This window comes from Hemitrygon akajei, chromosome 10, assembly GCF_048418815.1.
Source record: "Hemitrygon akajei chromosome 10, sHemAka1.3, whole genome shotgun sequence".
Taxonomy (NCBI): domain Eukaryota; kingdom Metazoa; phylum Chordata; class Chondrichthyes; order Myliobatiformes; family Dasyatidae; genus Hemitrygon; species Hemitrygon akajei.
The window spans coordinates 139187588-139203561 of NC_133133.1; the positions used below are offsets into that span (position 1 = coordinate 139187588).

At 40.3% G+C, this 15974-nt stretch overlaps 1 protein-coding gene across 1 annotated transcript in view; it reads right to left on the reverse strand.

Moving 5' to 3' along the window:
• LOC140734718 (ADP-ribosylation factor-like protein 8B-A) overlaps positions 1-15974 on the reverse strand; it is a 118403-nt gene that overhangs the window by 80737 nt on the left and 21692 nt on the right. The window contains exon 2 of the mRNA XM_073059092.1: positions 398-478. Within this exon, the coding sequence (XP_072915193.1) occupies positions 398-478 (81 nt within the window). The remainder of the gene's footprint in view (positions 1-397; positions 479-15974) is intronic.

Below are 15974 nucleotides of genomic sequence, written 5' to 3' on the forward strand. Positions count from 1 at the left end.
AGACACATGACTATGCAGAGAATGGAGGGATTGTATGGAAATGAAAATGGTTTAGTATAATTTGGGATAGTACTCACTCAGACATTATGGGCCGAAGGGCCTGCTCCTGCGTTGTATTGCTCAATGTTCTATTCACATTTCTGTTAAGACTCTTGCACATTTCAGATAAGCAAGTAGCACAGAAATACATTCTTTTAAGCAAAAAATATTCTAACCCAAGTTTGCCTGACAAAAGCAAGCATGTTCCACACAAAAGGTGATCTATTACTGAACAAAGATTAAAAAAAGGTGTATTGTTCAGCGACACAGGAACAGCATACACCCAAGAGCTTACTAAAATTTTGTTTTGCTGCAGAGCAAAATAAAGAGCATGTGGCAAAGTACTCCATAAACCTACCTTTATGGTGACATTTCCCTTAGTCAACTTCCTCATGTTGAAACCCACTGTCGGAATCATATCTTCAGTGAACTGGCCAGACTGTTCAGAGAAAGAAAATAATTCATATTTTAAAAAAGAAAACTATCAACAATGTTTAAACATCTTTTGCTCTTTAAAAGAATTTTTTTTACACAAACTTTCATTTTTGTAAAGAAAATGTATAATTTTCTTATTGAAATCTTTCATTTTATAGGGTTATTGATCTTTAGAACAGTTTATCCCAGACAGTTGTGGATGCTGAGTCACTAACTATATTTAAAGCATTCTTCAACTGCAGAGAAATCAGTTATAGGACAAAATTGGAGGAAAACTGAGCTGAAACCAAAGATTAAATTACCCATTACCTGACTGAATGACATCGCATGCTGGTAGGCTGACTGGCTAATTATTCCTTGTGTTCTTACAATTTTATCTCAGCGATACTAAATAAAAGATATCACAATTCAGACATCTAGTTCCAGCATGATGAGGAACTGTATCAGCTGAGCACAGACAAGTGAGAAGAGCTGTTTCACTGATCACTAAATAAAACTAATCCCAGGTAGGCAATCAGTGAAATAAATGTAGTCATGTATATTAAAATCAGCACCATGTAAGTGTCCAGCAGAATTCCTTTCACAAGAGGATTATTAAAATACAGAAGGCAGGAAGTTGAGCTGCTTTCAGAGTTCAAGAATAAATCAAAATCGTGTAAAGACAAGGGGATCAAAGAATACGAGGAGAGGGCAGGGGAAATGGTTGTACATCAATAGATCCACTACAACAGACGAGCACACACCCTGTTGTCCGTTCCTTTGCCAAAATTCCATGGACTCTAGCAAAATAAATCATGACGTTCAGGTTGATGGAATCTTAGATCCAATGAAGATCCTGTCATAAATAAACACAAAGTGTACCCGCAAATATTTGGTTTTCCCATAACACAGACCCAAAGTGTATCAATCTAAAACTGCTTTAATTTAGCTAACCTTAATGGGATTGTGCTATGCAAATGATTGGTGTCTTGACTACGATGGGTGGATTTTATAAAAGGGATCTCTCCAAAATAGCCGACCTCCTGACCATTCCCAAACTAGAACATTTTTTGGGGAGATTACCTTACAACACTTGGTTACTGCCCCACTATCTCCTTTTGTGATGCACAATTATTTGTTTGGTAATGTTCTTGTGAAGTTCCTCGAAATGCTACACAAATGAGCACCAATGTCTAAGAAAACTCACCTAGAAGCCAAACAACTTTCTGCACTCTACTTCACCGAGTCAACTATACACACTTGAAAACTGCATTGCTGAGACACCAATCGGACACAGGATTGCTTCACTGTTTTGCATCCAGCACAATCCCAGAGTCCCAGTCCCTTCCTCCATTGGAAAACATGCATCCCTTGAGAGAATGAGGCAAGAAAACCGACAGAGCTTTATCCTTGCAACACACACAAAATGCTGATGGAACGCAGCAGGCCAGGCAGCATCTATAGGGACTATAGAGCTGACGTAGGGTCTCGGCCCGAAATGTCGACAGTGCTTCTCCCTATATGGGTGGCAGTGCTCTCCTTCCATCGTTTTCACTGGGCTTCCATGTGCTCCCAAGGAAAGAGAGCTCAAAACATCTTCTAGGATAATCTAGTTCCATTTTCCATTGTTCATTTTATCAAAATGATCATATAACCATATAACAATTACAGCACGGAAACAGGCCATCTCGGCCCTTCTAGTCCGTGCTGACGCTTACACTCACCTAGTCCCAGTGGCCCGCACTCAGTCCATAACCCTCCATTCCTTTCCTGTCCATATACCTTTCCAATTTTACTTTAAATGACAATACCAAACCTGCCTCTACCACTTCTACTGGAAGCTCATTCCACACAGCTACCACTCTCTGAGTAAAGAAATTCCCCCTTATGTTACCCTTAAACTTTTGCCCCCTAACTCTCAAATCATGTCCTCTTGTTTGAAGCTCCCCTATTCTCAATGGAAGAAGCCTATCCACATCAACTCGATCTATCCCCCTCATTATTTTAAACACCTCTATCAAGTCCCCCCTTAACCTTCTACACTCCAAAGAATAAAGACCTAACTTGTTCAGCCTTTCCCTTTAACTTAGGTGCTGAAACCCAGGTAACATTCTGGTAAATCTTCTCTGTACTCTATTTTGTTGATATCTTTCCTATAATTCGGAGACCAGAACTGTACACAACACTCCAAATTTGGCCTTACCAATGCCTTGTACATTTTTAACATTACATCCCAACTCCTATACTCAATGCTCTGATTTATAAAGGCCAGCATACCAAAAGTTTTCTTCACCACCCTATCCACATGAGATTCCACCTTCAGGGAACTATGCACTATTATTCCTAGATCACTCTGTTCTACTGCATTCTTCAACGCCCTACCGTTTACAATGTATGTCCTATTTGGATTATTCCTACCAAAATGTAGCACCTCACATTTATCAACATTAAACTCCAACCGCCATCGTTCAGCCCACTCTTCTAACTGCCCTAAATCTCTCTGCAAGCTTTGAAAACCTACTTCATTATCCACAACGCCACCTACCTTAGTATCATCTGCATACTTACTAATCCAATTTACCACCCCATCATCCAGATCATTAATGTATATGACAAACAACACTGGACCCAATACAGATCCCTGAGGCACACCACTAATCACCGGCCTCCAACCTGACAAACAGTTATCCACCACTACTCTCTGGCATCTCCCATCTAGCCGCTGTTGAATCCAAGCTGGTAACATGGCAGCATATGTGATCACTGCTGCCACTCCGGGTCCAACTAGTGTAACTTTATGTCCTTTAGGTCTTTCCTACAACCACAAGCCACTACTAGTTATCAAAAACCCCACTAACTAGCTGCTCATTTGTGAAGGGTTGGAGTCTGTACACAGAGGTGGTGTGCAGTGTAATAAATGGGCATTTTTTTTGTGATTGCAAGACCCTGATGACATTGGTACTGCAAGCCCCGTTCACTAGTTCATTGGCAAGACCGACTGCATGGGAGCTGCATGGCCTCTTGTTGTAGGCTGGACAAGGCCTCAGGCTGCAGGGTCGCCTGTTTCACCCAAGGGAGAAACGTTGCAGGTGGTGTGGGAGATAGCGAAGGCATGGCAGGGACACTGAAGTCCATGCTGGGTGGGGGTCTGGCCCCTCCAGTGTTCATTCAGTTGAAGACAAGCTGGATTGCATTTGTCTGCAGCTGCACGAGCTGATAAATGGATTGCTGCGGGCTTCTTGTTGATAGCATCCACGCACCATCAATCTACAAGACATGACACGCAGGAACTTGGAATTTTTTTTTTGTGTGTCAATGTATGTTTACTGCTATGCTGCTACCATCCATGTTCTTTATGTGAATTGTGCTGTGTATGACTGTTGGTACTTTTTTTTGTACCTTAGCCCTGGAGGAACGCTGTTCTGCTTGGCTGTATTCACTGGCAATCAGGTATGGTTGAATGAGTTAAACTTGAACTTGAAATACTCCCAAATGTCAATAGGGTTGTTGTACTTTTCTCCAGGGAGACTTTGACAATGTTCTTGACTGATTTTCTGTCCTAGTAATCTCCTGCCTGGATGGACCTTAGAACACAATTCCTACTACCAGAGCATGGTGTTGGGCAGGTAAATAATATGGCCTGTCCACTGGGTCCAGTCAGCATCTTGACGTTGACAATGTTTTCCTGGAGACAATGCTAATGTTCACTTATCCTGGCAATGGATAAGCAACATTGACTGGAAGCCCACAGTACTCTGAGCACCTGCCGTAGGTAGATATGTCTATGAAGCATAAAAGAGAGTGTGGGTATCATTATTGTACAACAAAGCTCTGAAGTCTTGACCTTAAAGGACTCTTCAGGCGGCAAAGATTCTGTCAGTGCCCTAGGAACAAGGGGGAATATTACCAGCCATGTCTATCTTTGCTGAGTTATTGCTCCCAGGATATGGTGACTGGTTCATATTCTGCTGCATCTTAACCCTGGACATCTATTGATGGGGACTAACACAATTAGATGTGACACACAATGACTATTGATAGGTGAGACCAAATCACTTAGATAAATTAAATATAATGTAAAAAGCTCAAGTTCCCTCTTTTCACCTTAACGCAAGCAAACCTAAAAGATAAATTTATCTTTGACTGTGAGAAAATTATTAAGTAGTAAAGCTGTGGTTGATGAACCACAGAGTAAATGAAACACTAATTTACCCTAACCCATTCGAATTAAGTTTCTGCACAACCATTAAAATGGTCATAAGTAAATGGATTTGGAGAACAGATCTTGGCACAAACCATCACTCACTCCACCCTGTCAGGTTTCTGCTTGTCCATTTGACAAGGTGTATTAGTACTGTATACTAAGTGCAAAATTACCCTTTTATTTTGTGATATAAAACAACAAGAAGCCTCGTGACTTCCTACAAGATACATTCATGACTGAGAATTGCTGTTTGTGGACATCACTTCCAGAAGTACAATTTCTGCATGTGGAGCCCACGTAATTCACATGAATGACAGCACTGTTTTAGTGTAACAGAGGGGTTTCACCCAAGCTGGTCCCAGCCCATGGAGTTCATTGCTTGGAATCAGCTCCAGGAACATGTCCTTCAAGATAAAAGTTCACCTTTAGATACTGCTCGTTTTGAAGTACCCCACTTGATTTTGATCTCAATAATCCAGCCCCAGCCACATCTTGACACTTACCAACTCACCCATCCGATTGTGACCACCACAATGTCAGTTCACTGGCCAAATGCAAACCCCTCAGTCACTGATCCATTGCTCCAGTACTCTGATTCTGCCCATCAATAATACCCTGTCCGAACTTGCCCCCCCCCCCAGAGCATACACAGAAGAGGACTTTGAGGGTGTTAAATATACATGGCCTGTACTATTGCACACAGCTCCTTCACCCTCGTGAGTGGCAGTGTGCCCTCACAATATACAAGCAGTGTATATTTCTTGTGGCACATTTATCATGTCATTGCACACCCTGGAGAATTTCTAGCCGAAGATCTGCACTATTTAGATTGTATAAAGAAAAGCTTTATGTGTCACATGTATATCAAGACATCAAAGCATACAGTGAAATACATCATTTGTGTCAACAGCCAAAATCGTCAGAGGATGTGCTGGGGATAGCCTGCACTGTTTCTATGCTTCCCGCAGCAAAATAGCATGCCCTCAAGTTACTGGCTCTAACGCTAACCCATATGCCATTGTGACCCCCAATCCAGCCATTCCAACTTGGCTCAGCAAAGATATTGTTGTGCCAACAACAACCTGGCCCTTAACACCCAGAAGACCAAGGAGATCATTGTGGACTTCAGGCATGCTAGGAGCCACACTCACGTCCCCATCTACATCAACAGAGCTGTAGTGGAGCATGTATCAAGCTTCAAATTCCTTGGTGTCCACATTTCCGAGGATCTCACCTGGTCCCTGAACTCCTCCATGCTGATCAAAAAGGTGCAACAGTGCCTTGATTTCCTGCAGAGCATCAAAAATGCTCACCTCTGTCCCAGGATACTGACGGACTTTTACTGCGGTACCATTAAGAGCATACTCACCAACTGAATCTCAGTGTGGTACGGTAATTGCCCCGTATCAGACCGCAAAGCACTCCAGCATGTGGTGAAAACTGCCCAATGGATTATCGGCACCCAGTTGCCCACCATTGAGAACATCTACCATAAACACTGCCTGGGCAGGGTGAAAAGCATTATCAAGGATGCATCTCACCCAACCATGGACTTTTTACTCTCCTCCCATCCAGTAGGCACTACAGGAGACTCCGCTCCCACATCAGCAGGCACAGGAAGAGCTTCTTCCTTGAGGCTGTGACCCTGCTGAACCTCACATCACTGCGCAAATCAGTATTGCACCCATATTGTAGTGTCTCAGTACTTTTACATTTGTGTGCTGCAGCTCTTACTTCTTATTCGCAGTTATTTTGTAAATAACACTATTCTTTGCATTTCTGGTTAGATGCTAACTGCATTTCATTGTATCTGTACTCGGCACAATGACAACAAAGTTGAATCTATCTATCTATATTGGAGCTTGAGATGCCAACAGCCTACTGGGTGGTAAAGGCCAGGTTTAGTGTGAGGAAAGACAGTAATGTCAAATTCACTTGGTGGATGTAGCCAGCAGTCCCTGGTGCTTTTTGATTTGCTTTTGTCATGATGAAACTGATATCCCAATGGAAATTAAGCAGGAGGTCAGGATCACAATATCGTTCGGCCATGAAAGTGCTGATCAACGAAATTCAGCATCACAGCCTTCACTTGCATGGAATCCAGCCCAACAACCATGAAAGTGCACGTCGAAGACTACATGACTGTACAGACTACATGAAGCACAGCCAGCTAGGCTTTGGAAGCAGCTTTGTCTGTTCCAGCCCACTGCATACAGGAGCAGTTCACTCTATTCTGCAAATATATGGCACCAAGTGTTGTACACCCACTAACAGCTGCTGCGCCACAGCCATGAGATACAGAAATGAGAGATACAAAAATCAATTATATAATCCATAAAATGAAATTAAGATGGATGAACCTTCTGAAGCCAAGCCTACAGTTTCAAGGAGGCAGAGATATTTGTTTAAACAGACAAATAACAAGAGGGCTCCAGAAGTGAAATGTAACACAATATTGTAAAGCACAACAAAATCAAAGAGCGGACTCCAGCACGGAAAATTCCACTCGGCCCACAGATAGAAAGAAGATGTCGAACTATCCTCGGGGAGAAGAGAGTATCACTAGAGCGATAAAGTGAGCAATGAACAAATGATGAAGAGCAGTCAGATTTACAAAACAGAATCCACTGTGCGTGGTCAGCGACAATACTCTAATGATTTAAAATCTAATAAGTATATTAGATAAGCTCTCTGTAATTAGGAGGATCAGAAAGACATGTTCTCGATGTTGACACAACTTTTTCCATTTCAACTTAAAAATGTAAGTAGTTCATATGGCATGGACACAGTTAAATGTTTGTCATGGGAGATATGAAAATCATGAATATAGAATTTATTTAAATAAATATATTTCATAATGAGATCTACATACTAACCATCTTCTCTCAAATTGTTCTTGTTTTACTTTTGTTTAAGCTTGAATTCCATTCTTCACCAATTGCCTCAGCCATTCAAAATCCTCTAGGTTTAAATGCCCGATCCCCATTTTCGCCATTCCACAACTCTCTCAGAAAGCCCCTTTCCTCAGTCATGAGTTCGGGACAGGCTCTTACTTCCTTTTGCCTCATCCTCAGCATGACAGGTCTCTATCTGGAGTAATTCTTTGGACTTCTCTCCAACCTCCTTTCCTTCCATCCATTGCCTGTCCCCTCCCCACAAAAACATATACAGTTAATCTTCATTCAGCACACTAGGCAAAGTTCCCCATTAATTTTATTAAGTGCTGAAGGGATTTTTAAATCTGAAGAGCAGATGGAGCTTTAGGTTTCACCTAATGTGATGGTGTAGCCAACATGATGTAACCAGAATGGTGCTATCAAGACTCAAAGTTAAGTGGACTTAACATGTGCTGCTGTGTCCAAAACCAATTTATTATCAATTTGTCATCCACCCAAAGGAGTTAATAGAAATTACAAGAGTGTTTGAAGAAACCTCATCTCCAAAAGGATTTTCCTTTGATGTAGAGCAGGGGTTCTCAACCTGGGGTGCAAGATGGAATTTCAGGGGGTGCGACAAAGAGTGGCTTGTGTCCTTGAGTGACGAGTCACGAGTCATCACTCAGCCAGCTGCCAGTGTGCCTTGAGAAGTGGTAGTAACGTTTGCCCCAAGCACACTCCAGTCTCCCGCTGCCCGAGTCGAGAGAGACATAAACTCACTCCAGTCTCCCGCTGCCCGAGTCAGCGTTGAGGATTCTCATCAGTGTTACCTGGGAGTTACACCTCAGAGTTGAGGAGTCTCATCAATGTTAGCTAGAAGGTTACATCTCAGAGTTAAAAATCATCTCATAATGCCAAAATCTTTATACATTCCGAATCAACCATCAAGTAATGACTTCGCGTTAAAACCAAACCCGCAGAGGGTAGGTAAACTATTCAATTATAAAACTTTAAAAACCAGCTGAAGTCATTCATTCGTATTTGTCTCAATGCATTAAAGAAGTTTTTGAATTTCAAAGGTGTCTTTTTTCTCTTGAAAGGTTTTTTTCTTGAATCGTTGATAATTTTGAATTGTGTTAGTTGAGGAGGTATCATGGTTAGTACCGAGGACTTTGAATCATGTGATGGGAGTTCATATCTCCAATAATCATCGGAAATAAGTGTGTAAATTCAGTAGAGAGTAGCCTAATAAATCGAGTCGCATCCCCGTAGCATTTCCACCTGATGATTTATCTTGGCATAACCACAGATAATATTGTCTCCAGTTGTAGTCAACTCATCACATTAGTGAAGTATGTCAATGATGGTGCTGTGAAGGAAGATTTCCTGTTTTGTAAAGATCTGAAAACAAACACAACTGCAAAGGATGTGATGCAGCTGGTGAAAGACCTCTTTGCCAAACATGATTTAGATATCAAAGTCATTGGTTCTGTGTGTACTGACCAGGCACCTGTTATGTTTGGAAATAAATCTGGCTTTTCTGCATTGATGAACAAGGAGATTCCAGACTTGCAAGTTATCCATTGTTTTCTTCATCGGCATGCTTTGACATCAAAAAACATTGTCTCCAAATTTGAAGAAAGTCCTTGATACTTGTGTGAAGATCATCAACTGGATCAGGGGGCGTGGTTTGAACCATCGCATCTTCAAATCATTTTGTGAGGATCTGGGAAGTGAGCAGTCAATTTTGCTTTTCCACACAGAAGTCCGTTGGTTGTCACAAGGACAAGCTTTAACCCGCTTCTTTGAGCTGCGGGAAGAAATCAAGTTTTTCTGGAGGAGCGTGAATGTGATCTGGTTGGGGCAACGGAATCACAGGAATTCACCCAAATGCTGGCTTACTTAGCTGACATTTTCACTCGTATGAATGACCTGAGTGTTTCTCTTCAAGGAAAAGGGATAAACATATTGAAGGCTTGTGAAAAGTTGACTGCCTTCAAAGAAAGGTTACGTCTTTGGCGTCAAAAAATGGAAAGAGGCAGTCTCTCAAATTTTCCTTCACTAGAAGACATGGTTGATGATACTGGATCCATAACTCCTACTGTGCGTGAAGAAACTGTGGCTCATTTGGAAATGCTGTCAGAATTGTTTGATGGATATTTTGCTGCTGGAGACCTGAAAATTTCAGAAGAATAGATCATGAATCCATATTCCTACAATTTGGAGAAAACGTCAGATGATGAAGAGCTGAAGGATGATCTTATTGATTTGCAGACAAATCGAGTTCTGGAAATGCAATTTGAAAGCAAGACTTTGAAGGAGTTTTGGTGTGCAGCACTGGATATGTTCCCAAGACTTGGTGGAAAAGCACTCCGTGTCCTCATTCCATTTGCAACAACATACTTGTGTGAATCTGGATTCAGTTCTCTTTTGTCAATCAAGACAAAATCTAGGAATCGCCTGAATCCACAGGCAGACCTGCGGATCGCAGTCAGAAAGAAAGTTCCACGTTTTGACCAAATCATGAATGAGAAGCAGGAGCAAAGAAGTCATTGAATTTTATGTTCACAATTGGGATTGATTTTACTGTTTACAATTTTTTCTGAATAAATTAGAACCAAATTGCTCAACTTATATTTGCATTTTATGCACTGTTAAAAGCTTATTATTTTTTAAGTTCAACTTGTTCACCCATAGTATTGTATGTGGTTCAATTTGCAGTTCAAAAATTAGAAATTAGACTTCTTCATCTTCAAATGTGATATTACTTTTGTATGGGGTGCGAACATTGACCAAACATTTCCTAGGGGTGTAGGGCATAGAAAAGGTTGGGAACCACTGATGTGGAGAAAAACATACATTTACCATCAGTAAAAGCCCCACCAAAACCATACAAACTAACCTTCCCATTCATACAAGTTCAATCTCCCTGAAGCTTTCTTTACATTTTGCCAATGACATCTCAATTTATTCTCTTGTTGTACCACATGCAGTAATCTCACTCTATTTAAATAATAGCTTTTTCATTCTCTCTTTCAAAAAGGATAAACTCACATTTTCCCAAATTATACTCCATCTGCCAATTTCTTGCTCACTCACTGAACCTATTTTTATCATGCTCTTCAGCACTTGCTAATCCATCTATCTTTATGTCTCTGACAAGTGTGGCTGCAGTACCCAAGGTCCAGTCATTCAAATCATTAGTTTCAATTAGAAGTGGTTCAGGTCGCAACACTGATCTCACTTGTAACTGATTCTGTGTGGCACCCCACTAGTAACTGACTGCCAATCTGAAAATAACCCATTTATCCAGAGTTTTTTTCCTAAAAGGACCACCCTCTCTCCATTCCAATATATTAATCTCATCCTTGTGCAGTTCTGTTCTGTAAATCCATTGGAAGAGTTATGCTGTGAATGAGAATCTATATTCTCTTGCTAAAAATATACACACTTCAAAGGCTTAAGATGTACCCTGCAGGATGTAATAAGAGAAGAGCACGGTAGCATAGTGGTTAGCACAACACTTTACAATACAGGCATCCTGGGTTCAATTCCTGCTTCTAACTGCCAGGAGTTTGTACATTCACCCTGTAACTATGCAGGTTTCCTTCGGGCGCTCTGGTTTCCTCCCACAGTCCAAAGACGTACCAGTTGGTAGGTTAATTGGTCATCGTAAATTATCCTGGGATTAAACTGGGGAATTGGTGGCTCCAAGGGTACATCCTTACATCCTGCATCTCAATAAATAAACAAACATAACAATTACACTAAGGGTAATGCAGGTACTGCTAAAAAAGTGGTGTATTGAGAGTACAACTGGAAAGCCAAATCACAGTAAGAATTTCACAGTAAACAACAGTGCTCTGCGGAATGTTTTAGTACAGAGGGACCTTGGAGTTTAAGTACTAGTTCCCTGAAAGTTGAGTGACAGGTAGGCTGGGTGGTGTAAAAGGTTTCTGGCAAACTGGCCTTCATCAGTCAGGGCATGCAGTATGAAGTTTGGGATGTCAGCATACCGGTGAGGCTCCATTGGAGTATTATATTTATTGTCGGTCACCATACTTTAGGAAAAGTGGTATTTAACTGGAAAGAGTGCAGAAAAAATTATAAGAATGTTAGCAGGTTTTGAGCAGCTGAGTTATAGGGTGAGGTTGGGCAGGCTAGGACTTTAATCCTTGGAGCATAGGACTTTGAGAGGTGATCTAATAAATATGTACAAAATCATGTGGGGCACAGATTGGGTGAATCCTCTCAGTCTTTTCCCCACAGGGCTGGTGAAATCAAGAACTGGAAGACATGGGTTTAAAGTAAAAGGGGAAAAATGTAATAGGAACCAGAAGGACAAATTTTCTTTTACACAGAGGGCAGTATGTGTGGGCAATGAACTGCCAGAGGAAGTGGTTGATGCAGGTACAATAATAACTTTTAAAGGATAGCTGGAGAGGCACGTGGATTGGGAAGATGTTGGCCAAACTCTGGCAAATGGGGATAGCTTGGATAAGCATTTTGGCAATTACGGACCAGCTGGGCTGAAGGATTCATTTCTGTCTGTGTGCCCATGATCAATTTCTTACTCAATTAAGCCCTTTTTGAGATGGTGTGTCAAATAAAATAATAAAAGGAAGTAACATTCGAGGATTTAGAAAAAGTGGCTCTGAAGTAGCTCAATAAACAGCTCGGGGGACATGGAAGTTCTAAGGCTGAGTGCCCAGAGACCCGAGATCTTTGGGCACAGAGCCAGAAAAAATGACGCAATGGACTTTTAACATCATAAACCAGCGAGTTGTTTGTTATGTCTCCCCTCTCACTGTGAAATGGAGACACCTCTTTCTCCCTTATTTGGGAGAGAGAGAGCCTGTGGTATGTCGAATACTGGGTGAACGAGTAGTCTTTGGGGTAACTGCAAGTCTGTATCTTTGCTGTTGCCTTGCTCACGCTTGAGTGCTCGGTGGCGGGTGCCGATGCTTTCTTTTCCAGTGGGGGGAGAGGGGATTGTTGCTTGCTGCTGTTTACGTGCGGGAGGGAGGAGAGCTGGGGGGGGGGGACTTCGGGGTTCTAACAATTAACTGTTGTTCATTCTTTGGGGCACTCATCTGATTTCATAGATAGAAGCAAAGAAAAAGCATTTCAGGATGTATATTGTATACATTTCTCTGACATTAAATGTACCTTTGAAACCTTCCACGAAAAACTCTTACATCTCATTGAAAAAGGGTGCCAACCAGACTTATAATGCAGATAAAACTGAAAGTGTTTACTGACAAAAACACCTCCAATTCAAGATGGAACAATGTACCTTAAGAGTAATAAAAATAAGTTAATTCCCAAGTGCTGTGTAAATGCAACTGGCTCACATTAACTCATCCTGCATGTAATTGGCAAGTTGGAAATTACACATTCACATAAAGGATTATTCTTCTTTATTTTTAATTAGGCCATTTGGCCCATCAAGTGTGCTCTGCCATTAAATCATGGCCGATCCTCTTTTTTCCCCTCCCCTCCTCAGCCCTACTCCCCATAACCTTTGATGCCTGTCCAATCAAGAACCTATCATATCAAGCTCTGCCTTAAATACACCCAACAACTGGGCCTCCACAGCTGCCTGTGGCAATAACTTTCACAAGTTCAACACCCTCTGCCTAAAGAAATTTCTCCACACCTCTGTTTTAAATGGACACCCTCTATCCTGAGGCTGAGGCCTAGACTCCTGCACCATGGGAAACATCCTTTCCACATCTACCATGTCTAGGCCTTTCAACATTCTAAAGGTTTCAATAAGATTCCCCCCCCCCCATCCTACTAAATACCAGTGATACAGACCAGAACTATCAAACATTCCTCGTAGAATTGAAAGTACTCATATTTGAATGGAGCATTTCCACCTGAAACAGCATGGTTCGACATTTCTGAAGACGAGTTTGACAAATGTTTTGATCTGCACATCCAGGCACACCAGTGAACAATGTGTTTATCAAAATAGGCTGTCCTAGTGGTTGATAAAGCTTAGTCTTATAAAAACATTAACATCATCAAAATGTTACCACCGAATGTATTTGTATAATCCAACCCAAGAACCAGGAATTGGCTGCATGCATTAAACAGAATTATTGATCTGAGCTGTTAGTGAGAAAAACTGTGCAAACTCCTTTTGGAAGTATTTGAACATCTTTGGTGTGATTCATAAAGTGACCAAAGAATGGAGCCCAGTGTAAATCCCATCATGTAGATCAGGCCATGCAGCAAACAGATGGAGGTGAAAATGTTACCAAAAAAAAAAATTAGACATTAAATCTGGATAATCTTGTCTGAACACAGGAGGAATTTAAGAGATTCACATTAATACTTAGCAAGGTTGTTGGTTTTGAGAGTAACGTTTTTTTTTAATCACATGGACTGGAACAGACATTGTTTGGTGAAAGCAGATGGGAAGGAAGATCCAATTTCTTAGAGTTTCTTAATGTGTTGAGATGATACTCCGTTATACTGAGGAACAAGGTGCTGCATACCTGCAGGAAGTCCTTCTGCAAATTGGCAAATATCAGAAAAAAAGTCAGTCCAATGAAAGAAACCTGATTTTAATTAACAATAGATTACCATGTATTGCTTTATCTATGCTTTTTTCACATTTTCCTTGGAGACACTCCCTTCTGCAACTTGGATAACAGAGCATTAACTATCCTATGAAAAACTGATCATCAGCTTTAGCATCATGTTGTCCTTTCTATTTCACTTGTTTAGGATGCCAGTGCTAAGGTCTAGTTTCAACAAGTTCAAATGTCTCCAGACAAGCCTGCCCATCAGCAGCTCTACCTATGTTTGTTCTGCAGGTATGTGCTGTATTCCAAAAGGTGAAGTACGAAAATGTAACTTTGGTCTTAATTCCACCTCTCATCACTTTTTTTCATTCCATATTTCTTTGACTGAGGTGTCTTTGCTACCAGCTGAGTGAGGCTTTAAGATTTGGATCTACACATGTTTGATTTTGCAAATTCAAAGCCAGAAAGTTGGATCCATCACAAGCAACTCTGAGAAAGAACTTTGCTATGCATGGTCTTCCAACTCAGCAAGAATTACTTGAGCAGTAAAGTACCTGAAGTTATCACATACAATACTCAGCTACAATGGCCACAATCCTACTTTCATAAACTATCATAAAATATCCAAAAGTATCCTTGAGCAAGATTTGTTTGGCCAAAAGAAAATTTGGGAGGAGCTACCAGAGGACTCTTGCAACACTTCGGATACTGGTTACAATTTTTTCTCCAATCTTTTTATTAATATCAAGATAGTAGGTATAACATAATATTGCTACACAATTATTGGGAGGAATTGTTGGGAGGAATTCCAAACAATTACATTGTTAATGGATAACATATATAATTATATATTCAGTTAACACAAAGGTAATAAACCTCCCAAAAATGTTCAAGTACAAATGTAGAATACATTAAAAAAGGATTAACATATCCAAAAAGAAAAAAAATATATACCCCCCAAAAAACTAATCTAAACAATACTAACCAAAAAACTAAGAAAGAAAAGAACATGGGCTATTTATAGCATCAAAAAAAAAGGAAGGACCATTAGTGTCATCAACTCCAAACCTCCCTGCATTAACACAAGAGAATAGGTTTGGAAAGAGGTCAGATCACATCATATGAAAGTATTGAATAAAAGACCCCCAAGTCTTTTCAAATGTAATGGATGGATCATACATAACACTTCTGATTTTTTCTAAGTTTAAACATAACATAGTTTGAGAGAACCAATGAAATGTGGTGGGAGGATTAATCTCTTTCCAATTCAGCGAAATAGATCTTTTAGCCGTTACTGTAAGAAATGCAATAATCCGACGCGCTGAAGAGATTAAATGGTGTGGTGCTATCATTGGTAAACCAAAAATTGCAGTAATAGGATGAGGTTGTAAATCAATATTTAAAACAGTTGAAATAATGTCAAAGATATCTTCGCAATATTTTTTCAAAGAGGAACATGACCAAAACATATGGGTTAAAGAGGCTGTCTCAGAGTGACATCTATCACACACTGGACTTATACGAGAACAATAACGAGCTAATTTATCCTTAGACATATGGGCCTTGTGCACTACTTTGAACTGTATCAATGAATGTTTAGCACATATAAAGGATAAGTTAACTAATTGAAGAATTTTTTCCCATTTTTTGATAGGTAAGTAAGCTTAAGTTCCATTTCCCAATCATTTTTAATTTTATTAGATGCATCTAAATGAATTTTCATAATTATATTGTAGATAGTTCCTATTGCACCTTCCTGAAAAGGATTTAAATCTAAAAATTTTTCAAAACTATCCATAAAGTATAGATTCGAGAAAGTAGGAAGGACAGTATTTAAGAAGATTCTAACCTGTAAATATCTATAGAAATGGGATCTAGGTAAATTATATTTGTTAGATAATTGTT